This window comes from Anomaloglossus baeobatrachus, chromosome 11, assembly GCF_048569485.1.
Source record: "Anomaloglossus baeobatrachus isolate aAnoBae1 chromosome 11, aAnoBae1.hap1, whole genome shotgun sequence".
NCBI lineage: Eukaryota > Metazoa > Chordata > Amphibia > Anura > Aromobatidae > Anomaloglossus > Anomaloglossus baeobatrachus.
The window spans coordinates 55,109,369-55,135,080 of record NC_134363.1 but is presented as its reverse complement, the minus strand read 5'-3'; the positions used below and the strand labels follow the sequence as shown (position 1 = coordinate 55,135,080).

At 47.9% G+C, this 25,712-nt stretch overlaps 2 protein-coding genes across 3 annotated transcripts in view; both read left to right on the top strand.

Moving 5' to 3' along the window:
- Positions 1-8,159, top strand: part of LOC142257206 (dickkopf-related protein 3-like) — a 50,228-nt gene extending 42,069 nt beyond the window's left edge. For both annotated transcript variants that reach the window (XM_075329346.1, XM_075329345.1), the window contains one exon: positions 6,264-8,159. In XM_075329346.1, coding sequence (XP_075185461.1) covers positions 6,264-6,636 — 373 coding nt within the window. In that variant the 3' untranslated portion in view covers positions 6,637-8,159. The remainder of the gene's footprint in view (positions 1-6,263) is intronic.
- Positions 8,160-11,070: 2,911 nt separating this feature from the next.
- KASH5 (KASH domain containing 5) overlaps positions 11,071-25,712 on the top strand; it is a 145,771-nt gene continuing 131,129 nt past the window's right edge. Inside the window, exons 1-2 of the mRNA XM_075327914.1 lie at positions 11,071-11,234; positions 23,562-23,663. Coding sequence (XP_075184029.1) covers positions 11,093-11,234; positions 23,562-23,663 — 244 coding nt within the window. The 5' untranslated portion in view covers positions 11,071-11,092. The remainder of the gene's footprint in view (positions 11,235-23,561; positions 23,664-25,712) is intronic.

The following is a 25,712-nucleotide window of genomic DNA, read 5'->3' as shown; positions in this document are numbered from 1 at the left end:
CGCTGAATGCAGCCTCGCAGCGAGACAGCAGAGGTAATTACCGGTCATTTCCCACGGCCGGTAATGGGAACTCACTACCGACCGTGAGAAATGCAGCAATCTGTCCTCTATCTATCTATCCCTCTATCTATTCTTCTATCTGTCTTTATTTATCTATCTACTATCTATCTCAGAAGGAAATGATTTTTTTTTTTTTTTCAATGTGCTTTATTGCATTGAATGCAATAAAGCACATGTACCAACTCGCACGCGGCAAATCCGCGGCAATACCGCGAACAATACCGTGGTAAAACTGCGGCAAACCGCATGCAGTTTTCGGGTGCGGTTTGCCGCGGTTTTTTACCGCGGGTGCGGTAATCTTTCAATGGCTGCGGAATTTTCTTGAGAAAATTCCATTTTCCAGTGTGCACATAGCCTAAGATGGCGACTGGCTACATTGTGAATTGCCACAATGTCTCACAGAGGTGGTTGTCCTCTGGGATGTAAACCAGGAATGTCTATCCTAATACCTGTAGTGTCACAAGTTTTTGTTAAGGAGTTGAAAGGCCAGGTTTACGGATAGCTGGAGAGATATGTGGGTCTGGCTATCCACATACCTCCACCCATCGGTGTGTTTCATGTGTTTTAATGAGACTGTTTGTTTGACACATGGCAGTCAGTGTGAGGAGGCTGGATGGGTGAAGCCTCTAAGAAGATTCCTCTGCAGGAAAAGCGATTTGTCTAACTGGAACCATGGATAGAAGTATTGAAGCCTCTCTGAAGGGACTCTCTGGGAGAAGAGATGGTTACGGATAGCTGGAGAGATGGGTGGTTATATCTATCTACATACCTCCACCCATGGGTGTGTCTCATGTGTCTTAATGAGACTGTTTATTTGGCACATGGCAGTCAGTGTGAGGAGGCTGGGAATGTGAAGTCTCTAGGAAGATTCCTCTGCGGGAAAAGGGGATTCGTCTGATTGGGACCATGGATAGAGGTATTATAGCCTCTCTGACAAGACCCTGTGGGATAAGAGATGGTTACAGACAGCTGAAGAGATGGGTGGGTCTATGTATCCACATCACTCCACCCATGGGTGTGTCTCATGTGTCTTAATGAGACTGTTTATTTGGCACATGGCAGTCAGTGTGAGGAGGCTGGAAGTGTAAAGCCTCTAGGAAGATTTCTCTGCAGCAAAAGGGGATTCATCTGATTGGGACCAGGGATAGAGGTATTGAAGCCAAAACCTCTCTGAAGGGACCCTCTGGGAGAAGACATGGTTATGGATAGCTGGAGAGATGGGTGCATCTGGCTATTCACATACCTCCACCCATAAGTGTGTCTTATATGTCTTAATGATACTGTTTATTTGGCACATTGTAGTCAGTGTGAGGAGGTTCGGAGTGTGAAGTCTCTAGGAAGATTCCTCTGCACAAAAAGGGGATTCAACTAATTGGGACCATGGATAGATGTATTGAAGCTTCTCTGAAAGGACCCTCTGGGAGAAGAGAGGGTTATGGATAGCTGAAGAGATGGGTGGGTATATCTATCTACATACCTCCATCCATGGGTGTGTCTCATGTGTCTTAATGAGACTGTTTATTTGGCACATGGCAGTCAGTGTGAGGAGGCTGGGATTGTGAAGCCTCTAGGAAGATTCTTCTGTGGTAAAAAGGGATTTGTCTGATTGGGACCATGGATAAAGGTAATAACTCCTGTCTTAAGTGACCCCCATGGGAGAAGAAATGATTTGGTTTGTTCTGACCGGGGTATGGAAGGGATACGATGCACTTGAAATCTGTGTAGGAATACTGGCCGGGGTCAATGAGTGGCAGTTGATAACTCCACTAGGATACTAGGGAAGTGTATCCAAACCCATGCAGGTGAACCACAAGCCTAATGACTTGAAACCCGTGGGTGGAGTATACTTAGAGGACGGTTTATGTGAGTGATTGGTAATTACCCGGTTGAACTTTCAATAAGTGCGTTCTTTCGTGCTACCTCTAAGATGCAGCCAAGTAAGTGACCACCATCCCGTGAAGTACTGTATATTTCATTTTAGAAGATGCACCGGATTATAAGACGCACCCCAAATTCGATGGAGGAAAATAGGAAAAAAATAATTTTTACTGCAAAAATGAGGGTCCATCTTATGCCTAGTGCCTCTTAAGCCTAGTGCCTCTTATATTAGCTCACCAGGATGGAGCGGCGGTGGTGGAACGTCTCAGGAAGGTCACAGGAGGCAGGGTAGGAAATGCTGGGGGCTCAGAGAAGGGGGTCTTGTGGCTCACTAGGGTCGGCAATGCTGCGGGCTCGGAGGAGGGGGTGTCACAGCTCAAGAGGGTCAGTGTGTGGAGAGTCGGCGATACTGCAGGCTCGTGGGGTTTCACGGTGGCGGGCGAAATTTATTTGCCGGCGGGCTCGGAGGAGGAGGTCTCACAGCTCATGAGGGTCACTGTGAGGCAGCAGAGGGTCAGTGATACTGCATACTTGTGGGGTGTCCCGGCAACGACCACCATTGATCTGCCGGCGGACTACGGGCTCCATTAAATTGCCGGCCGTTGACGCGATGGACTTCAATAAAATGGCGGCAGAGGCGACGCATGTGCAGATTGGCCTCCAACGCCATTTTATTGAACTCCATCGCGTCAACCGCTGGCAATTCAAAGCAGCCAGCAGATTAATGGCGCTTGCCGCCGCAACACCCACAAGCTCACAGTATCGCCGACCCTCTGCTGCCACACACTGACCCTCTTGAGCTGCAACACCCTCTCCTCTGGGCCCAGAGGCAGATCAATGGCACCCTCCACCTTGACACCCCACGAGCCTGCAATATCGATGACCCGCCGTTGCCACACACTGACCCTCCTGAGCTGCTCCGCTGCAGTGACACCCCATCTGAGCCCTCCGTATCACCGACCCTGCGCCACCACTGCCGTCCCCGTAAGCCGTATGCGGTTTGTAAGACGCACCACCATTTTACCGCCAGTTTTGGGGGTAAAAAAGTGCATCTTACAGACCAGAAAATACGGTAGGTGCACGATCATACCCTCAGCATCATCTGTCGGGGAGAGTCAGGAGGCCCCATACACATCAGCCTCTCGACCACTCCCAAATGTTAGTCTAGTGTGTATGAAGGTATATAGAATGTAACCCCCTGTTCTCCATTATTTATATTTAGTTTTGGCCAGGTGTTATCTACAATGACTGTGATTTGCATGTAATTTGATTCCCTGACTACAGAGCACTGCAGAATTCATTGTCATAAGGAATAGTAATGATAGTGATGACTCACGCCGTGCATGCTACCCAGTGTTATCACGACATCAGTGCATGGAGATGATTTGCTTTGTTTTGTGCATTGACTCATAAATAGAAACATGCTGCTGATGTTACTGAGGGAATAAACAAATACATTAGACCTCTTCTTATTGTTTTTAATTATGCAGGGAATATAGGTTCCCAAGATAATTATAGTTGCTAAATGTCAATCGGATAAATAAAGACAGTATTAAAATACTATCTACACAATTTATCATACTATTTTTTTCTATTGTTCATTTGCTTTTTATATGTAAAGTTAGCCAACTTTCCAAATAGTCTTCACGATAAATTTCCAACTATTTTGCTGCTGTAGTGCACAATTTTCACCTATAGGAGATGGCTGTGTTGCAAATTGTGACACAAATGAATCATATATCTGCTGCCTGCTCTGAGAGATCTCTCTGCTCTCACCCTCCCTTCTCTCAGTGTTAGAGATATCATCCAGAAGGTAGGGATTGTACTGTCATGGTTCTACTCTGGGGGTTGTATTGGTCATCTATTGTTGTTGGTCGTTTTCCCTTTTGGTTGGACCATAGTCTGTTATGTGTTGGTCCAACTGGTGAAGGATCTCTTATATTTCATTCTTATTCTCTGCCTTCCTGTTTCCCTTCAATTTAGGTGTGTGCTCTTTCTCATTTGGTTTGCCCAATCACATTTTGGGAGGGTCTATTTATACTTATTACTCACATGTCTCAGTGCTGGATATATTTCTGGATGCATGGCTGTCTGCAGTCCCAGCTCCTTGGTTAAGGTTTTCTTACTGAGACATTGCTATTCCCTTCCGTTAGTTTGTGTGAATTCCTTTGTCACAAGGAGGTTTTACAAGCAAAGGCAACTGTCATGGCGGCGTCAGGATCTGTGGAGACTATAGATTCTGGCACCCTGCTTGCTGACTTCTATAATGTCTGTGATCAGCACAAGGAAACTTGGGGATCCACCCAAAGACATGTAGATCATAGGCAGGCTAGCAAGAGTTAATCTCTGCTGGGCTGCTTGTTAATCTCCTTTGATAACATGCTATTGGGAGCCAGTCACATTCATGGGCCTCCTGTATATGCTGGCTGGACTCTTGCATTAATGCCAGCTATAGCATCTCTATGCTGGTCTAGTGTGGTGTTGTGATCCAGACTTACTGGTAGTTGTAGTACTTCATTGCTGTGAGCGGTTGTGGTGTTAACTCTTGTTGTCCTTTTGTTGCTGCCTTTCTGCTCTTGCTTTTCTCCTTAGTCTCTTACTGTTTGTTCCTGTTAGTCTGCAGTTTGTCTGAGTTTTCTTTTTCCTCCTTCTGTCTTAATATATATTGCCATCACACTCCTGCCCCTTTTTTCCCTAAGGGGGGGCAGATTTATTCTAGTCAGGAGAATAGTCAGGTACAGAACTCAGGCATCTCCACCATTAGGGCTAACCTGAGGTCAGAGATAGCCTAAAGTCCCCTAGTTGAAGGGACAGTATAGGAGCCCCTTGTCCCTCGCTATCCTCCATTTACATCATGACATTATAGCTGGCCATATTATCATTCCATTTCAGCATGGATTCGGTTGCTGCATTAGCAAGACAATTGCAGACCTTGTTTCTTCAGGTGGCTGAATTAAAGGGGGCAGTACAGCAGCAAGCTCAGTCCGCCACACTAGTACAATCTGTCCTGGTGTCTGGATAATCAGATCCCAAACTGCCTGTCCTGGTAAGATTTTTGGGGGCGCACGCCTGGTTTTCTACGGTCAGAGAGGAGTGTCAGTTTTTAAATGTGAAAAATAAAAAACACCAAAAAGTTTAAATCTCCCCCATTCGCCCCATTGAAAATTAAAGGGTTAAAAAAATAAAAAATATACACATATTTGGTATTGCTGCATTCAGAAATTCCCCATCTATCAAAATATACAATGAATTAATCTGATCAGTACACAGCGTGGGGAGAAAAAAATTCCAAATGCCAAAATTACATTTTTTTGGCCACTGCAAATTTATTTTTAAAATGCAATAACAAACGATCAAAACGTGACATTCACACAAAAATATCATTAAAAATTCCAGCTCAAACACAAAAAATAAGTAGTCACTGAGCCCCAGATCCCGAAAAATGAGAATGCTACGAATCTCAGAAAATGGCGAAAAAAGTGCTACCCTTTTTTTGGACAAATTTTGTGAATTTTTTAACCCCTTAGATAAAAGTAAAAGTATACATGTTTGGTATCCACGAACTTGTACTGACCTGGGGTATCATACCGACACATCAGTTTTACCATATAGTGAAAATAGTGAATATAATATCCCCAAAACTCTCATGCAATTGCACTTTTTTGACATTTCACAGCACTTGGAATTTTTTTCCTGCTTTCCAGTACACTATATGGTAAAACTAATAGTTTCATTCAAAAGTACAACTTGTCCCGCAAAAAAATAAACCTTTAAATGGCAAGATTGTGTGAAAAATAAAAAAGTTACGGCTCTCGGAAGAAGGGGAGCAAAAAAAAAAAAATTGAAAAATTGCACGGGGATGAAGGGGTTAAACACGATAAAGATAAATGAGCTGCAAAAATCTGATGAACCCTGCTTCAAATACATAATCGGGTATCCACAGTGATTTAGAAACAGGGTTGCTTTCTTCCATAACAGTTGGGTTGGCTACAGGTTCTCCAAGGAGGAGTATTGCTTTAAAGAGAATGTCAACTTTTCAACTTTCTTTATTAGTCATTTTATATCTTATATTCTGTTCTGATTAATTTTATAACATATTTTGAATAGCTCAATCAAAATCCCTAAATTCCTTTTATAGAAATAAAATAAAATTGTTACTACTTGCATCCACCACTAGAGGGTGCAATATGACAATGTACAAAAAGTTGCGAATTCTCAACTTTTTTTATGGTATCATCATCAGTACCATTTTCAGGCTAATTTTACTTGTGTTTTGTTTACTCTCGTGTCACATCAGTCATTGTTCTTCTTCTTTCTTTTTCCAGGAACCTAATATCTACTTGCGAGAAGCCAGATGAAGTTATAGACTTTACAAACTACAGAGAAGACTCTTTATTCCAACCAATAGTCCAAAGGGATGAGATGCTGAACTACTATGATGCGGATCTCGTCTCTTGGCCCACCCAGGATGACCAGTTAGCTTTTGCGGATTTTCCAAAGATTGGCAAAGTGAAGAAAAGGGATGTAAGAAATGACTTTCAAATATTCAATACTGATTCGGGTGACGACTTGAAGGAAGAAAATCTTAATTTCGATGATCATGTAGAGGAACCGGGCGATCCAAGTGAAGCAGATTTCCAAGAGCTCAAACAACTTGCTAGTGAAATGGGACAATATTTTGGTCCTGGTTTCTATTAGTTTCTGTTTTGTTTTACGTTTATGGTGTTATTATGCTGCTATTTTATTACAATTTTTTCATTTTATAAAACTGATACATTTGCAATAATTTGTTGTATGTCACATAGGCAAAATAAAATGTTTCCATCACATAGAAAGATATCAATAGTGTAATCAGGGTCGGATTGGCCCACCGGAGAACTGGAGGATCCTCTGGTGGGCCCATGCACTGGCACCTGCTGGCAGAAGCACCAATGATCTTACTGATGGTTTCTTTGGTTACTGAAGTATAATTATCAGCATTTCAAAAGTTTTTAATCTTTTATTTACAAATAAATCACATTTATTCAATTATGTAATATTTATAGTGTTGTCCCTTATTTTTCAAGGCTTGTACTCTTCCCATTGACTTCTGGAAATCACATTCTGGGCCAAATCCTGACTGATGACCCATTCTTATGTAGTCAGTGCTTGGAGTTTATCCCAATTTCTATGGTTTTGTTTGTCCTCCTGCTTTTTGGATTCAAAATATTAATGTTTTGTTCACCGAGCCACTTAGGCTGCTTTCACACATCCGGTTTTTCCTGTGCGGCACCATCCGGCGCTTTGCAGAAAAACCAGAACCGGTTTTTTTTGCCGCCGGTTTAGTTTTTTTTGCATAGACTTTCATTAGTGCTGTATTGTGCTGCATTGGCTTGCGTTCGGTCCGGTTTTTGCCGCAAGCGGCAGATTTAGCCGATGCGGTGGCCGGATGGAACGTTGCCTGGCACGTTTTTTTGTCCGGCAAAAAAAACGCATCACGCCGCATCCGCGATTTGCATTGCATGCCTATGGACGCCGCATGCGGCGTCCTGCGGCAAATACCGCATCCGGCCGTCGCATGCGGTTTTTTCCACTACACATGCTCAGTAGCCTGCCGCAAGCGACAAAAACCGGACGGGCTGCATGTCAAAAACTTATGCAAAGGATGCGGTTTTGTCGCCGTATCCGTTGCATAGGTTTTAGAGCCGGATTGGCCGGCTCTCCTAAAACCGGAGGTGTGAAAGCAGCCTTAGGCTATGTGCCCACGCTGTGGAAAATGTGCGGATTTTGCCGCGGATTTCTCTCGGAAAAGCCGTGGATTTTTCAGAAATCTGCAGCACAGCTACTCCCCAGCCATTTCTACGGCATTTGGGAAATGCTGTGCCCATGCTGCGGATTTTCGTGCGGAAAAATCTGCAGCATGTCAATTATTGTTGCGGATTTTCGTGCAGATTTTGCCTATTCAATTGAATTAAAAAAAATCGCAAAATCCGCAACAAAATCCGCGTCAAATCCGCACCTATGAAAAGGTGCGGATTCCGGGGGAAAGCTGTGGATTTTGATGCAGAAAAATCCGCAGATACAGAGTCCCATGGGCACATAGCCTTAATTATCACTTTTGCCATGTTACATGGTCTCCATCCTGCTGGAAAAAACATTTTTCATCACCAAATGTCACCTGGATTATTAGGACAAGTTGTTCTAGGTCCCATTGAATTTTAATAAAAATGAGTTATTTTAAATGCGGTATACTGTATTTGTTTTCTGGATGTACACTTCTAGACTCTGTTTAATGTATTCATTTATTTAAATAAATAAATATACAATATATATACATATACTGTGTGTGTATATGTATATATATATATATATATATAAAATAAATATATATATATATATATATATATATATATACACACTGTATATGTAGCTATATATATATATTTATATATATACTGTATGCATGTTTGGTATCACCATGACCAACCCAAAGAATAATTTTGACAGCTCAATTTTACTGCACAATGTACACCATCAACATAAAACTGAAAAAAACAATGCGTTTTTTATTTTATTCACCATTGTTTTTTTATTATGTTTTTTAGTACTTTTGTATGGTAATATGAATGTTGTCAAAACGACAACTCGTCCCACATAAAAACAGGGGCTCTTATGGTTATGTCAATGGAAGAATGAAAAACATCTGAGGGGAACTAAAATCGCAAAAAACGAAAATTGTCCGTGTCAGGGACGGGTAAAGTGTCAGCCATTGTTCTTGGTTGAAACTAATAAAGTTTTAACAAAAAAAAAAGTCTTTTGAGCTTGTTACTGTACAACTCTGTCTCCTGAGGTAATTCTCCACAGATAATGAGCCATTATTACTAATAAGTGTATATCTGGTCATACCTTTCCCGGTGGAGACATATTTCCTCTCAGTCTCAGACAGAAAGTACATAAATATACACTCTCTCGATAATGGCTGCTTTAGAGGTGGAGGGCAGCGGCCATCTTGCTCAGTGAAGTATGAAAGACTAGTATAGGGGTTACCACACAGCCTGTTGTTAGGCAACCATTACGGCCTATAGATATTTCTAAAAATCCACTGTAAAAAGGCAAAAAATTAGCAGCAAAATCCATATTCAGATTTATGACCGAATTTTCTGCAGATTGTACCCCTTTACCATTGAAAGTATAGCACTGGATTTCCATGTGGAAATATTAAGAACAGACTGAAATGCGTGGATTTTCCGTGCCCAAATCGAACTAGAAAATCAAAATTATGAGGATCTCCATTTTTTAGGTTAACCCTTTCACCACCCGGCGATTTTTCCTTTTTTATTCTAGTTTTTTCCTTCCCTTCTTCTTCCAAGAGCCATAACTTTTTTATTTTTCCATCAATATTGCCATATGAGGGCTATATGAGTTGTACTTTTGATTGACACCATTCATATTGTATAAATATTGTATGTATATTGACCCCATATTGTATTGACTCCATATTGTACTAGAAAACAACTAAAGTGTAGTGAAATTGCAAAAAAAAAAGTGCAGTCAAATTGTTTTTTTTTTTTTATTCACTGTGTTCATTATATGGTAAAACTGACCTGATATTATGATTCCCCAGGTCAGTACGAGTTCGTAGATACCAAACATGAATAATATAATTTTTATCTAACTGGTGAAAAAAAAGAACTTTATAAAAAAAAAAAAAAAGAATTGCGCTTTTGTCACCATTTTCCGAGATCCGTAGTGTTCTCATTTTTCGGGAGCTGGGGCCCAGTTATGGCTTATTTTTTGTTTCTTGAGCTTACATTTTTTAATTATACAATTTTTGAGTAGATGCAATGTTTGATTGCCTGTTGCGGCGACCAAAAAAATGTGATTTTGGCATTTTGATTTTTTTTCCCGCTACGCACATTACCGATCAGATTAAGTTATGTTATATTTTGATAGATCGGGTATTTCTGAACACAGGGATACCAAATATGTGTATATTTAAAAAAAAATGTTGTTTGTTTTTTTTCAATGGGGCAAAAGGGGAATAATTTGAAATTTTGTGTTTTTATTTTTTCATATGTTTTTAACTTTTTTTACATTTTTTATTGATTTTACTAGTCCTCTTAGGGGAATTTATGCCTGCACTGTCCGATCACTTCTGATCAGAGTGATGCTTCAGCAACTCTCTGACAAGCAGAAATTCTGATCTCCTGTAAACGCCGGCGCTTGGGACAGCTGACCCCCGCTGTCATGAGAACTCATCAGCCCCCCGTGATCATGTAGAGACTGCCAATGGTTGTGGCGAATTTCACACTCCCCACTGTGGGTGTTTAATCTTGCTGTCAGAGATTGACAGCAGGAGTTAACTAGTTAACAGGCACAGGTGGATCATAGATCCACCCATGCCTGTTAACTACACTTGTGCAGGGAAACGTGCAGACTCATCGTGTGAGCCTGCATTAATGGGATTGGCACAACCTTGGACATCCCATTGTGTCAAAGGTTGTGAAGTTGCTAATAAGGGTTTGACCGTCTTTTCTTTTTTTTAACCTAAATGCTTGCATTTGGGAATAAACATCACTTTTACAAATGGGTTTCATTACATTTTTTGCACTTTTTCCACTTCTATAATCTTTGTGTTTTGCTGTCTACTACTAACTACAGAATGAGTTAACTTAGAATCCATCAGCGAGCTCCTTTAGATTGTTTTTATGAGCTCCTCGCAGCTGATTCATAACCACAGACCACATCAAAGTTGAATGTAACCACAGAAAGAGCCTGTAAAAGCCAAAAGTGCAACAGTTTTAATCAAACCCAATTGCAAAAATGCTGTATAGGCCAAAACACGTTAATATTTCAATAACCAGTAAATTGCTAAATTGTTTGATTTTACAAGCACAATCCGACAATACGCATTTAGGAAGATTGTGATCAACCCTTTAAGGCTTGAGCTAATCAACCAGTCAGAAAAAGACAAAAAAAATATCATTCAGTGTCATTAAAAAATCAGAAAACTGTTTTATGGTAAAGAATGATTGATTACAAGTACAGGCCCATAGCCTGCGGCTGCACCACTAATGCGCTATAGACTGCTGTATGTCTTAATGGTCTGAGATACAACTGAACCTACTCTGTGTAATAGGTCTTGTTTTTTAGGATTATTCCTGTATAGGGAACAATGTCTGAAGAAATCGCTGACAGTGAGACCACCATGAACATACAAGCATCAGCTAGAAACCATAGTGAGCTTGCTATGCTGGAGCCTGAGTGCTGGGGTACAAAGGAGTCCTCAGGGTCGGGAATGAAACCCATCAATGAAGGTAGAATATATTACATATAGATGTAATTAGTTTTCATAACTAGAATCCGATGGGTCCCATTGTAAAGTTTGGGCCTGGGCCCCGCATGTTGGTCAGATATTTGGGCCCTTGTAGTGTTATAAATGCTATAAAGACATATGAATTTCCCCCCTCCCCCTTCATTATCTAGTAAATAATGTCCCGCATACTGTGCCACTTCCTGGTAAATATGTCCCCCATCCTGGTATATATGTCCCCATTCCTGGTATATGTCTTCTACCATGATATATATATTCCCCATTCAAGGCCCCATCCTGGCAAATATATCCCCATCCTGGTATATATGTTCCGGATCCTAGAATATATGCCTCCCGTCCTAGGCTCCATCTTGGTATATATGTCCTTATCCTGGTATATACAGTATGTCCCCCATCCTGGTATATACATCCCCATCCTTGTATATATGGCTACATCCTGGTATATATGTTCCCAATTCTGGGCCCATCCTGGTATTTATATCCCTCATTATGGTATATATGTTCCTCATCCTGGAATATATGTTCCCCATACTGCTATATATGTTCCCATCCTGGAATATATGTTCTCCATCCTGGTATATATGTCCTTATGCTGCTATATTATATATGTTCCCCATCCTTGTATATATGTTGTCCATGCTGGTATATATGGCCCCATCCTGATATACAGTATATGTCCCCAATCTTGGGCCTATCCTGGTATATATCCCTAATCCTGGTATATATGTCCCTCATCCTGGGCCCATCTTGGCACAATAGCCAGCAGTTGACATCAGTGTTGTGCACCATCGTGCATGACGTCACTGTCATGAGCTCCCAGTCATGTGCACGCCGACATCAGCTGCCGGCCACTATTTAGCCAGCAGCTTGCATTGTACTTCAGGGACACAACGGGTGTCTGTGCTGCAATGCACTTCAGCTGGATGGGTGTCCTTGGACACAGATCCAGCTGAAGCAGGTGCTGGGCCCGGGGGCATCCTGTACTACCATCCCCGGTCACAGTCACATCCTCTACGACCATGATTGTTACACCTCTGGATATAATCATCATTAACAGGACTTATTTATGAAGATTGGAAGCTAGCTAAGAAAATTTGTTTTATGCACAAAACACTAAAAGTGATTTAAAGGGCTATTCCCATCTTGAACATTTTTGCTTACCTTCCAACCTTCCTGGGTCCACAGGGACAATGCCCAATTAAGGGAGTGTATTGCTGTCCCAGAAGGTCAGGTGTATGTCCTAACTTCAACTGTATCAAAATATGTGCAGAACTCTAGGGCCATCATACTGTGTGGGAGCTGTGTAGGTATCATATTGTATGGATGCTTGGGAGTCAAAATACTGTGGGGGAGGGACCGTGGGGACATCATACTGTGGGGGGGCTGCAAGGACATCATTCTGTTTGGGGAGTTGTGGGGCAACAAACTGTGTGGGAGGGAACTGTGGGGACACCATACATTTGAGGGGGCTTCGGAGGCATCATACTGTGAATTGGCTGTGAAGGCATCACATTGTGGATGGGCTGTGGAGTAATCGTACTGTGGATGGGCTGTGGAGGCATCATACTATGTGGGGGGACTGTAAGGACATCATACTGTGTGGGAGCAAATGGAGGCATCATACTGTGGATGGGTGGTGGAGGCATCATACTGTGGATGGGCTGTGGAGGCATCATACTGTGGATGGACTGTGGAGGCATCATACTGTGGATGGGCGGTGGAGGCATCATACTGTGGATGGGCGGTGGAGGCATCATACTGTGGATGTGCGGTGGAGGCATCATACTGTGGATGGGTGGTGGAGGCATCATACTGTGGATGGGCGGTGGAGGCATCATACTGTGGATGGGCTGTGGAGGCATCATACTGTGGATGGGCTGTGGAGGCATCATACTGTGGATGGGCGGTGGAGGCATCATACTGTGGATGGGCTGTGGAGGCATCATACTGTGGATGGGCGGTGGAGGCATCATACTGTGGATAAGTGGTGGAGGTGTCGCGGGCGGAGGAGGGGACGCTGCGCTCTCCCACTGCTCGGGTCCGGCCGCCGCTGCTGCTGCGGCCTGCTGCTGCTCGGTGGCTCGAGCGATGGGCCGGATCCCGGGGACTCGAGCGGCGCTCCTCGCCCGTGAGTGAAAGGGGTTTGGTTGTTGGGATAGTTTATTGTCCGTGACGCCACCCACAGTTGTGGTGATTGAGTGGACACCACTGCTGCTCTGTCTGGGGAGCCCGGGAGTGATGGTATGGAGCAGCCAGTTGTTGATTCGCCCCTTCGTGGGTAGGGGGGGTTTTGGTGGTCCCGGGGCCCAGTGATGGGGTTGGGATGGTGGACAGGCGGGTATGGGGCCTGTGGAGGTGCAGGGGTGCAGGGGCAGCGCTGTGCTGCACAGCACGGAGGTACTCACGCAGCCAAAGGATTATGACAAAGTTCTCGGTAAACAAACGGCTGGTTGGACGGGTCCCTCGGACGGCTACGGTGCTGATGTTCCCTGCAGTTAGCGGTGACGGTCTCTTCCCTGCACCTATGTATAGTCTTTTGGTAGCGATGGATTCCCACCGGTAACCCGCTCCCCGACCTGGATATGAGCCGGAGGAGCCCCCTCTTGCCCGCAGGCGCTGGCCCTGGGAAACTGGTGCCTTGGCGGTGGCGGTGTCTCCCCTTAACGGTCGGACTGTTGCCTTCAATCGGGACTTGGTTGTTGGGAGACCCAGTGGTCCCCTTCACTGACGGATTTGGCAAATTATGGCGACTCCTAGCCTTGCCGGGATCCGAAAGGCCCCTGCCCTGGTGCTGACTGTTCTTTGTATACCGCTCCGGTACCACCGGGTCACCACCCGTCCACGGTCCTTTCGGCAACCTCCGAGCAATCTCTCCTGCAGACGGTCACCGCCGTCTGCCAACCTTGCTGTCTCAGTCCGGAGCACACACCCGGACTAACTTCAGGCTTCTTGCTGTCACTTTTCTCTGTCACTCTTACTCTAGCTCCTCTACCACTTCCTCTCACTTTGGACTCTCCACTTAATCTGCCTGGTTTTCCCGCCTCCAGGGCTGTGAACTCCTCGGTGGGCGGAGCCAACCGCCTGGCCCACCCCCTGGTGTGGACATCAGCCCCTGGAGGAAGGCAACAAGGATTTGAGTTTTGACCTAGGTGTTCCTGCAGGGAATGTGGGGTGCATGTGGTGTTGTGACCTGTGACCCCTGGCTTGCCCAGGGCGTCACATTCCCCCTTAGCAAAACGCAGACCGTCCTCGGGCTGCCCGTCCAACACCGGTTTTATTTTCCTTTTGCTTTTCTGAAAAGATAAAAAACGGTAACATATATACAAGTAGAAAAACATCATCCCACATCGGGAGGCACATTTCTTAAACGTTACGGTTTTAAACGGTTAACGGTTACGGTCTCCGCTCTCTCCCACCCAAGTAACCTGGCCCTGATGCTGCCCCTAAAACCCAGGCAGCACCCCTTGACCCCAGTCCTGTACCAAGTTACCCGAGCAGGATCTGTCCTTCCCCTCCAGAGGGTAGCCACCGGTTCCTGTGGTGGCTGGGCCCCAGCCTGCTCTACTGCGGGCCCTCCCTCCAATCTGCCTCTCCGGAGGCGGCAATTGTGGAAACGGTAACACAACTTATTTACAAGCCACTTAACGTTTGTGGTTGCCCTGCAAGTTCACGGGCTTGTCCATAAGGAGTTCCTTATGCCAAACAATTTGCAAACGGTCCCCACGGGGACAACGGTGCCGGCAATGCCCGGTTTTCCAATCACGGTAGGACAGTCAGGTAACTGTTCGGTTCCATTTACTTATCATTTTCATTTTCAACAACTTGCAAACACAAACAGACTTTCTGGTGGTCCCCTTTTTTTTTTTTTAAAGGACGGTTTCCCTGTACCTAAGTGGGGGTCTACCTAGGTTGGGACGGGTGGACCTCCGGGGCCCGGTGTAAGTAGGGCTGGGCAGTGGGGTAGAGGGAACAGTCAATTCCTCCTCCCTGCTATCGTGTGGGGCAGGCGGAGGCATAGGGGAGCTGGGTACAGGTTCATCCCTGGGCACTGGCACTGACTCACGGTTGAACGCTTATATCACTTCTTCATCCACTGGTTGTGGGAACAGTATCACTGGAAGAATCACCGCGCCGTTCTGTGTGGGCCAGTCCACTGGGAAGTCTCCCATTGCAGTGTGGATCACCTCCTTTGCTTTTTCTGTTGGTAGGGGAACCGGTACTTCAGCCGCCGCTCTTAAGGCAGGCCTTTTCAGATGGTCCCGGGAAACCGTGGCCAAAGTGCCCCCTTGGTCATGACTGATTTGGTAGGCCTTCCCATCCTCCCATCCTGTGGGCTGTATGACATACGGGTTTTGTTCCCATTGATCATCCAGCTTGTGGGTTCTCCTCTTCCGCTTCAGTACGACATCTCCGGGCTGAAGAGGGCCAGCAGACGCTTTTTGATTGAAGCGCCGCTCCTGCAGTTCCCGACTCCGACTCAAGTTCTTCTCAACATATTCTTGAATCTGCCGGTATTGTCCCCTCCGCCGAGTTTCCCATTCAGCTGTCGAAGGGAGTGCTTCTGGGGCCTCCAATCCCATTTCCAGGTCCACCGGCAGTCGGCCGGGGCGAGCCCTCATCAGATATGCTGGGGTGCACTTCGTTGAGCTGGACGGGATGTTGTTGTACATATCGACCAAGTCGGGTAGCTTCTCCGGCCACAGGTTCTGCTCTTCCAGCGGTAACGTCTTGAGGAGTCCCAGGACCAAGTGGTTCGTTTTCTCACACATGCCGTTGGTCTGGGCATGGTAAGGGGTGGTCCGGATCTTCTTACAGCCGTACAACTGGCAGAACTCATGGAACACCTCTGCTTCAAAAGCCGGGCCTTGGTCAGTAAGCACCTTTTCTGGATATCAATGTGGTCGGCAGAAATAAGCCTGGAACGCTCTAGCGGTAGTTCGACCAGTTAGGTCCTTGACGGGGACAACCACCATGAATCTTGAATAGTGGTCTACTATGGTCAACGCGTAGGCGTACCCACTTCGGCTGGGGGTGAGCTTGACATGGTCCAGGGCGACTAGCTCCAGCGGCTGATGGGTAATGATCGGGTGTAGGGGCGCCCTCTGGCTGGCCTCGTCCTTCCTCCTCAGCGTGCAAGGACCGCACTCTCGGCACCAGGCCTCTACAGACTCCCGCATCCCACTCCAATAGAACCGCTCTCTCAACAGCATCTCCAGCTTCTTCCATCCGAAGTGTCCGGCACCATCATGGTATGCCTGCAGAACAGTGGGCACATCAGCTTGGGGAATAACCAACTGGCGGATTTTCTCATGAGTCTTCGGGTTGATCAGCTCACGGTACAGCTTCCCTTGATGTAGATACAGCCGGTTCCGTTCCTTCCACAAGCATTGGGCTTCAGCTGGGGCGGCAGGGTCCATCCCAACAGCGCCTTGTTCCACCAGGGTCTTGACTAGGCGGACAGCGGGTGCCCGGTTTTGAGCTTCCTGCCACTCCTGACTGGGCAGTGAATCCAGGTTCACCTGTTGTTGGTGGACATGTACCTTCTCAGTTGGTGGCTGGTGAAATGCGGGCAACTCGATCTCTTCGAGGTCGTCATCCTCGCACCCTTCCTCTGACAAGTGGGGCATCCGAGAGAGTGCATCAGCATTAATGTTGACACGACCAGCCCTGTATTTGATTGTGAAGTCATAGTTGGCTAGCCTGGCCACCCACCGCTGTTCCAACGCGCCCAACTTGGCTGTGTCCAGGTGAGTCAACGGATTGTTATCCGTGAAAGCGGTGAATTTTGCTACGGCCAAGTAGTGGCGGAACCGCTCTGTGATAGCCCATACCAGTGCCAGGAGCTCGAGCTTGAAGGAGCTGTAGTTCTCAGGGTTCCTTTCAGTTGGCCGGAGCTTTCGGCTAGCATAAGCAATCACCTTCTCCTTCCCATCCTGGACCTGGGACAGGACTGCCCCCAATTCCACATTGCTGGCGTCTGTGTAGAGGATGAATGGGCAGCTGTAGTCAGGGTACGCTAGGACCTCTTCTCCGGTCAAGGCCTCTTTCAGCTGTCAGAAGGATTCCTCATGCCTTTCTTCCCACACCAGTGGGGCTCCGATGGGTCTACCACCTTTGGTCTGCCCCACGAGGAGATCTTGCATGGGGGCAGCCATCTTCGTGTACCCCTTGATGAAGCGCCGGTAGTACCCCACGAGACCCAGAAACTGCCTTACTTCCCTTACTGTGGTTGTTCTTGGCCAGCCTTGGATGGCAGTGATCTTCTCAGGGTCGGGGGCGACACCTTCTGCACTCACTACATGTCCCAGGTACTGCACTCTGGGTTTCAGCAGGTGACACTTAGAGGGCTTCAGCTTCATCCTGTATTTGGCAAGGGACGCGAACACCTCGGCCAGGTGCTCCAGATGGGCTTCATATGTCTGGGAGTACACAATCACATCATCCAAGTATAACAGGACGGTCTCGAAGTTTAGATGTCCCAGACAGCACTCCATCAGCCGTTGGAAGGTTCCAGGGGCGTTGCACAGCCCGAACGGCATGCTATTGAATTCACAGAGCCCCATTGGGGTGGTGAAGGCGGTTTTTCTCCCGGTCCTCCGGTGCCACTGCCACTTGCCAGTATCCACTGGTGAGGTCAAGGGTAGAGAAGTAATTTGCAGTTCTCAGTGCGGCCAAAGACTCTTCAATACGGGGCAGTGGATAAGCATCTTTATGCGTTATCTGGTTAATCTTCCGGTAGTCCACACACATCCGCATGGTGCCATCCTTCTTCTTGACCAGCACCAACGAGGCAGCCCAGGGACTACAGCTGTCCCGAATAACCCCTGCCTCCTTAATGTTCCTCAACATATCATTGGCGCATTGATAATGCGCAGGGGGAATAGGCTTGTACCTCTCTTTGATAGGGGGGTGCTCACCGGTGGGGATGTGGTGTTGGACCCCTTTAATCTGCCCAAAATCTAATGGATGTTTGCTGAAAACTTGCTCATACGCCCGCACCACCCTGTACACCCCTTCTTTGTGATGTGTAGGGGTATCGTCAGTGCCCACGTGTAGCTGTTGGTGCCACTCATTTAACTCCCCTTGGGGCGGGTGAGTGCTGGTAATAGGTGGGGGGACTGGGGGAGCTGCCTCGTGAATAGTGTGGGGATCCAGGGTGAGCAGCTTGGCAAGAGTGGCATACCGGGGAAACCTGACTTCTTCCTCCCCACAGTTCAGCACTCTCACGGGCACTCTCCCCTTCTTTACATCTACCACCCCTCGGGCGGCCATTACTGTGGGCCAGTGCTCAGAGGGTATGGGCTCTATCATGGCAGGGTAGTCACGCCCCTGAGGCCCTACTGCCGCTCTACACCAGATCATCATCTCACTCCTAGGGGGTACAATCAACGGAGCAGCATCCATCACTCTCACTCCACCAATCTCTCCTCCTGTTGAGTTTACATGCTGACGGTACATCAAGGCTCGGATCTCACGCTGCACAGCTCTCTGTCGGCTCCCCGCCGCCGTGGCGGCCAGCTGCTGCAGGAGGGCCAACACATCACCCATACAGTGCTCCATCACATTGGTTCCTAGCACTATCTTTGAGTTATGGTCACTGGGTTCATTCATGATCACAATCATACCCTGGTGTTGCAGTTCAGCTCGCCCCACGGTCATAGCCACTTGTTTATACCCCACTTGGGTCAATGGGAGTCCATCAGCAGCAATCAGTGTTATACTAGTATCTGGGGGTGCCAGCTCGTCTGTCCCCCAATACCGCTGGTATAATGTGTATGGTATGGTGGTTACCTGTGATCCAGTGTCCAAGAGAGCCATCACCGGGATGCCGTCCACAGCCACAGGGATGATGGGCCGGGCCCCGATATACCGACCGGTCCCGCCAGTCTGGGGGGCCACGGGGTTCTACTCCTGAGGATTGGCCCGTGGCCCCAGGGGTTGCTCGTTTAACGGGCACTGTCGGAAGTAATGGCCCGGCTTGTTGCACTTGTAGCAGGTTGGAGGTCTGTTCCGTGAGTTGTTAGCACTTCTCCGCTGCATCCAGGGAACATCCTCAGGGCTGTCGGCGAGCTGTATCCTGGCTGGAGGCTGGGATCTGGTCAAAGGTTGGAGTGCAGCGAGAATGTTGGCGAGGTCTCCGTCCATACGGCGGACCTGGGCTGCCAGTTCTTCCATTGTGCTACTGGGAGCTGTAGGCATTGGAGAGGCTGGTGGGGCAGGGGTCACCACGACGGGGGCCGTCTCAACTGGCCACGGGGCTGGCTCCGAGAGTTCTGAAGCTGGGGGTTGCAGTGCTTTAATGGCTCGTTCCTTTAACACAGCAAAGTCCACATCAGGGTGTTCCAGGGCCCACAGTCGGAGCTGTTTGCGGTCCTCAGAGGACCTCATCCCCTGCACAAATTGCTCTACTAACATCTTGTTGCTGTCCGCTTCATTGATAATGTCTACCCGCTTTAGGGTGCGGAGGGCGGTTTGCAGACGTAAAGCATAGTCCCGAATGCTATCCACAGACCGTTGTCGGCACTGGTAAAACTGCATCCTCAGCTCAGCTTCGGTACGGGTCTCAAAGGCAGTCTGTAGCTTCTCAAAGATGGTGGCTACAGAGAGCCGGTCCCCCTCGGCCCAGGTCTCCGCTTCCTGCTCAGCCGCGCCGGTTAGCTGGCCCAGCACTACCGCTGCACGTTGCTCATCAGTCAGGGGGTACAATTCCAAAAGCACATTAAGCTTTTTACGGAAAACCTGTAAAGCATCAGGTTTCCCGTCATACTGCGGTAGCCAGGTAGCTCCGGGCGCATAGGGCAAGGAGAACGGCATCACCTGAGCGAGAGCGGGGGCCGCGGCACCTCCCGCCAGCACGGCCGGGACCTGGGCACGCCCATTTCCATCCACGGGTGCCACCGCGGCTGCGACCACCGCTCCTCCAGCGACTCCGTCGGGTGCGGACATCTTGTTTCCGTCCCCCTTAGCCTCTTTCCGGCCCCTCCTCTATCGGGGCGGGGTTTTGGCCTTCGCGCCTCTGCTACTCGAGAAGACGCTCGAGCGGGAACTCTTCGCGCCAAAGATGGCGGCTTCTGAAATTTTTCGGCCGGACACCTCCGGCGGTCACAAGGCGCACCTCTACCCAACGACAGAGCGGTAAGATCCTGTTCACAGCGCCGAAGTTGTTGCGGGCGGAGGAGGGGACGCTGCGCTCTCCCACTGCTCGGTTCCGGCCGCCGCTGCTGCTGCGGCCTGCTGCTGCTCGGTGGCTCGAGCGATGGGCCGGATCCCGGGGACTCGAGCGGCGCTCCTCGCCCGTGAGTAAAAGGGGTTTGGTTGTTGGGATAGTTTATTGTCTGTGACGCCACCCACGGTTGTGGTGATTGAGTGGACGCCACCGCTGCTCTGTCTGGGGAGCCCGGGAGTGATGGTATGGAGCAGCCAGTTGTTGATTCGCCCCTCTGTGGGTAGGGGGGGTTTTGGTGGTCCCGGGGCCCAGTGATGGGGTTGGGATGGTGGACAGGCGGGTATGGGGCCTGTGGAGGTGCAGGGGCGCAGGGGCAGCGCTGTGCCACACAGCACGGAGGTACTCACGCAGCCAAAGGATGATGACAAAGTTCTCGGTAAACAAACGGCTGGTTGGACGGGTCCCTCGGACGGCTACGGTGCTGATGTTCCCTGCAGTTAGCGGTGACGGTCTCTTCCCTGCACCTATGTATAGTCTTTTGGTAGCGATAGATTCCCACCGGTAACCCGCTCCCCGACCTGGATATGAGCCGGAGGAGCCCCCTCTTGCCCGCTGACGCTGGCCCTGGGAAACTGGTGCCTTGGCGGTGGCGGTGTCTCCCCTTAACGGTCGGACTGTTGCCTTCAATCGGGACTTGGTTGTTGGGAGACCGAGTGGTCCCCTTCACTGACGGATTTGGCAAATTATGGCGACTCCTAGCCTTGCCGGGATCCGAAAGGCCCCTGCCCTGGTGCTGACTGTTCTTTGTATACCGCTCCGGTACCGCCGGGTCACCACCCGTCCACGGTCCTTTCGGCAACCTCCGAGCAATCTCTCCTGCAGACGGTCACCACCGTCTGTCAACCTTGCTGTCTCAGTCCGGGGCACACACCCGGACTAACTTCAGGCTTCTTGCTGTCACTTTTCTCTGTCACTCTTACTCTAGCTCCTCTACCACTTCCTCTCACTTTTGACTCTCCACTTAATCTGCCTGGTTTTCCCGCCTCCAGGGCTGTGAACTCCTCGGTGGGCGGAGCCAACCGCCTGGCCCACCCCCTGGTGTGGACATCAGCCCCTGGAGGAAGGCAACAAGGATTTGAGTGTTGACCTAGGTTTTCCTGCAGGGAATGTGGGGTGCATGTGGTGTTGTGACCTGTGACCCCTGGCTTGCCCAGGGCGTCACATTGGCATCATACTGTGGATGGGCTGTGGAGGCATCATACTGTGGATGGGCTGTGGAGGCATCATACTGTGGATGGGTGGTGGAGGCATCATACTGTGGATGGGCGGTGGAGGCATCATACTGTGGATGGGCTGTGAAGGCATCATACTGTGGATGGGCTGTGGAGGCATCATACTGTGGATGGGCTGTGGAGGCATCATACTGTGGATGGGCGGTGGAGGCATCATACTGTGGATGGGCGGTGGAGGCATCATACTGTGGATGGGCTGTGGAGGCATCATACTGTGGATGGGCTGTGGAGGCATCATACTGTGGATGGGCGGTGGAGGCATCATGCTGTGGATGGGCTGTGGAGGCATCATACTGTGGATGGGCGGTGGAGGCATCATACTGTGGATGGGCGGTGGAGGCATCATACTGTGGATGGGCTGTGGAGGCATCATACTGTGGATGGGCTGTGGAGGCATCATACTGTGGATGGGCGGTGGAGGCATCATACTGTGGATGGGCTGTGGAGACATCATACTGTGGATGGGCTGTGGAGGCATCATACTGTGGATGGGTGGTGGAGGCATCATACTGTGGATGGGCGGTGGAGGCATCATACTGTGGATGGGCTGTTAAGGCATCATACTGTGGATGGGCGGTGGAGGCATCATACTGTGGATGGGCGGTGGAGGCATCATACTGTGGATGGGCGGTGGAGGCATCATACTGTGGATGGGTGGTTGAGCCATCATACTGTGGATGGGTGGTTGAGCCATCATACTGTGGATGGGCTGTGGAGGCATCATACTGTGGATGGGCGGTGGAGGCATCATACTGTGGATGGGCGGTGGAGGCATCATACTGTGTGGGACGGACAGTGGGGACACCATACTGTGTAGGAGCAAATGGAGGCATCATACTGTGTGTGAGGAAATGTGGGGACATCATACTGTGTGGGGGTTGTGGAGACAACCTACTTTATGGGAGGGCCTTGGGAACATCATACTGTGGGGAGGGAGCTGTAGGGACACAATACTGTTTGGAGGGGAGATGTGGGGATTATGTGTGTGTGGGGCTTTGGGTGCATTATATTTTGCTTGGAGGTCTATGGTGGCCTCATACTGCGTGTGGATGAATGTACTGTGTTTTTTTGTCTTTTTTGCCTTTCAAAATTAGGGCGTATGCATTTATTGTATATCCAGAGAAGCAGTAGTCAGAGGCAATAATTTGTCGGTGCATTTTGTAATTCAGTCTATACTGTACTTGTTCAGTAAGATTCTTCCCCACTAGTGGTTTTCAGTTTTAACCCCAATTTTTATTCACTTCTAAGAGAACCTGTCAGTTGATTCATGTCGCCCAAACCACGGACAGCATATATTAGAGATTGGCTGCATCATTGTGAAAATATAGTTTGAAGAGCCAGCCGGGGATTCCATAAAGAGTTGAGACTAGTCTGATGCCACCCCCGACCAACGTTTCCCTGAATGGCTAGAGGTGATGTACGCACATGTTAGAGACCTGTCAGTCACCTGGATCAGGGCAAGGAGAGGCCACCGGATTAGTCAGATCTTTTCCTTTGTTCCCGGCTGGATCATCTAACCATCTCCTCTCCGCAATTCTTGAGCATTTTGGAGAAAAGTATACCTGGTTGCAATCTTTCCATGATTTGGGCACGGTTAATTGACTGCATTCCCTTTTAAGTTATGAGCAGTTCCGCCATATCTCCAGGTCTTTAGATGATATACTGTAGATGAGTTTCACCCACGTGCTGGTTGAATCTTTCCATTCATTACAGATTACACGTATCACTCTATACCATAACCTGCCGCCCATATGACATGTATAGTCTAACATGCCCTTTTAAAAGGAAATCGTTCCTGTTATCTTGTTGTAGATGTTCAGTAATGAAGGATCGTCTTCAATTTTCCTTTTAGATGCTTCCCAGAAATACGTTGTGCAAACTGGCAATTTATCCTTTATTTATGAAGAGCAGATACTTGACAGCGTTTTTCGAGTGTGTGATATAGAAGGAAGAGGTAAGAGTCTGATGTGATTCATAGCACGGCCAGAGATGGGTCATATCATGAATAATCAATCTGCACTATATGTCGGAAAGGTAAACTGCTATACCACAATATATCTTCTTGTAAGATTATCCATACACTTGATCAAATGATAAAAAAAACAATATTTTAAATATAAATAATAAAAAAAAACAATTTTTTAAACAATATTTTAAACATAAATAATAAATAATAAATCAGTGCCATCTCCTTCTGAAGTACAAATTTTGAACAGATCAAGAAAACAACCGTGATACAGAAGAAACAAAATATATCCTTTTTGCCTTCAGCTCTGTCTCCCCTGGCATTAATCAGGTACAGACTATATAAACTTTTCACACTCTGCACTCAGTTTTAGCACTCAGTTTTAGCTACATGCAGGTAAGTCCCTCTTCCGGTACATATGACGTCCGTTTTCATATGTACCGGAGACACGGACATACTCAGATCCATTAAAATCAATGGGTCTGCGCACACGAGTGTTTTCACAAGGACCATGCGTCCATATGGAGTATACGCGTGTCCGTGTGTTCCTCACAGAGACAAATCCATTTTTCCACGGCAGCATTGATGTCATACAGACCACACACTGATGTGATCCGCATGACATCAGTGTGACACGTACCAGAGAAAACACTTGTCTTTGAAATAAAATTATTTTCTATACTCACTTGTCTCCAGCCCTGCTGTCTTCAGCGCTGCTGTCACTTGCTTGTGGGTCCCGCTCATTATGCTCATTGCATATTCACTAGTGATGAGCGAGTACTAAAAAGCTCGGGTGCTCGAGGCTCGGGCCGAGCATCCCAAGATACTCGTGTACTCGGCTTAAGCACCGAGCCCAATGTTATCCTATGGGAGACCCGAGTATTTTTATGAAATGACCCCCGGCAGCATGTAGAAACCCTAAAAATGTCACAAAAGTCTCAGAAGAGTGCTCAAATGACATGGCAACAGCATGCGGAAGATCCCTTGAAGCATTTATCACTCAAAAGTCACAGCTGTGAACAATTTTGTCCACGTTTTACGCCATTTTTACGGACTCACCAGAAAACCTTCCAAAATGACACCAAAATGAATTTTCATGGCGGAAATGTTAAGGGCACATACCCAATAGTGAGATAGAGCTGGTGTATGTTACTTTTGGAGATTACATGAAAGATTTTACGTGAAAACATTGTGTGGCACTTCGATGTCCCTGAGAAGAGACGTACATGAAGGCCTCTTGAGTCTAATGTGCCCATTTTGAGGAAGTGGGTCTATTGTAGTATAGCCCTTTGGCAGGGCAGCCAAAAATTGGGAGGCTCCACGTTGTCCCTGGATAGAGACGTGCATGAGGGCCTGTAAACCTGAAGTGCCCATTGTAAGGAAGTGGGTCTATTGTAGTATAGCCCTTTGGCAGGGCAGCCAAAAATTGGGAGGCTCCACATTGTCCCTGGATAGAGACGTGCATGAGGGCCTGTAAACCTGAAGTGCCCATTGTAAGGAAGTGGGTCTATTGTAGTATAGCCGTTTGGCAGGGCAGCCAAAAATTGGGAGGCTCCACGTTGTCCCTGGATAGAGACGTGCATGAGGGCCTGTAAACCTGAAGTGCCCATTGTAAGGAAGTGGGTCTATTGTAGTATAGCCGTTTGGCAGGGCAGCCAAAAATTGGGAGGCTCCACGTTGTCCCTGGATAGAGACGTGCATGAGGGCCTGTAAACCTGAAGTGCCCATTGTAAGGAAGTGGGTCTATTGTAGTATAGCCGTTTGGCAGGGCAGCCAAAAATTGGGAGGCTCCACGTTGTCCCTGGATAGAGACGTGCATGAGGGCCTGTAAACCTCAAGTGCCCATTGTAAGGAAGTGGGTCTATTGTAGTATAGCCCTTTGGCAGGGCAGCCAAAAATTGGGAGGCTCCACGTTGTCCCTGGATAGAGACATGCATGAGGGCCTGTAAACCTGAAGTGCCCATTGTAAGGAAGTGGGTCTATTGTAGTATAGCCCTTTGGCAGGGCAGCCAAAAATTGGGAGGCTCCACGTTGTCC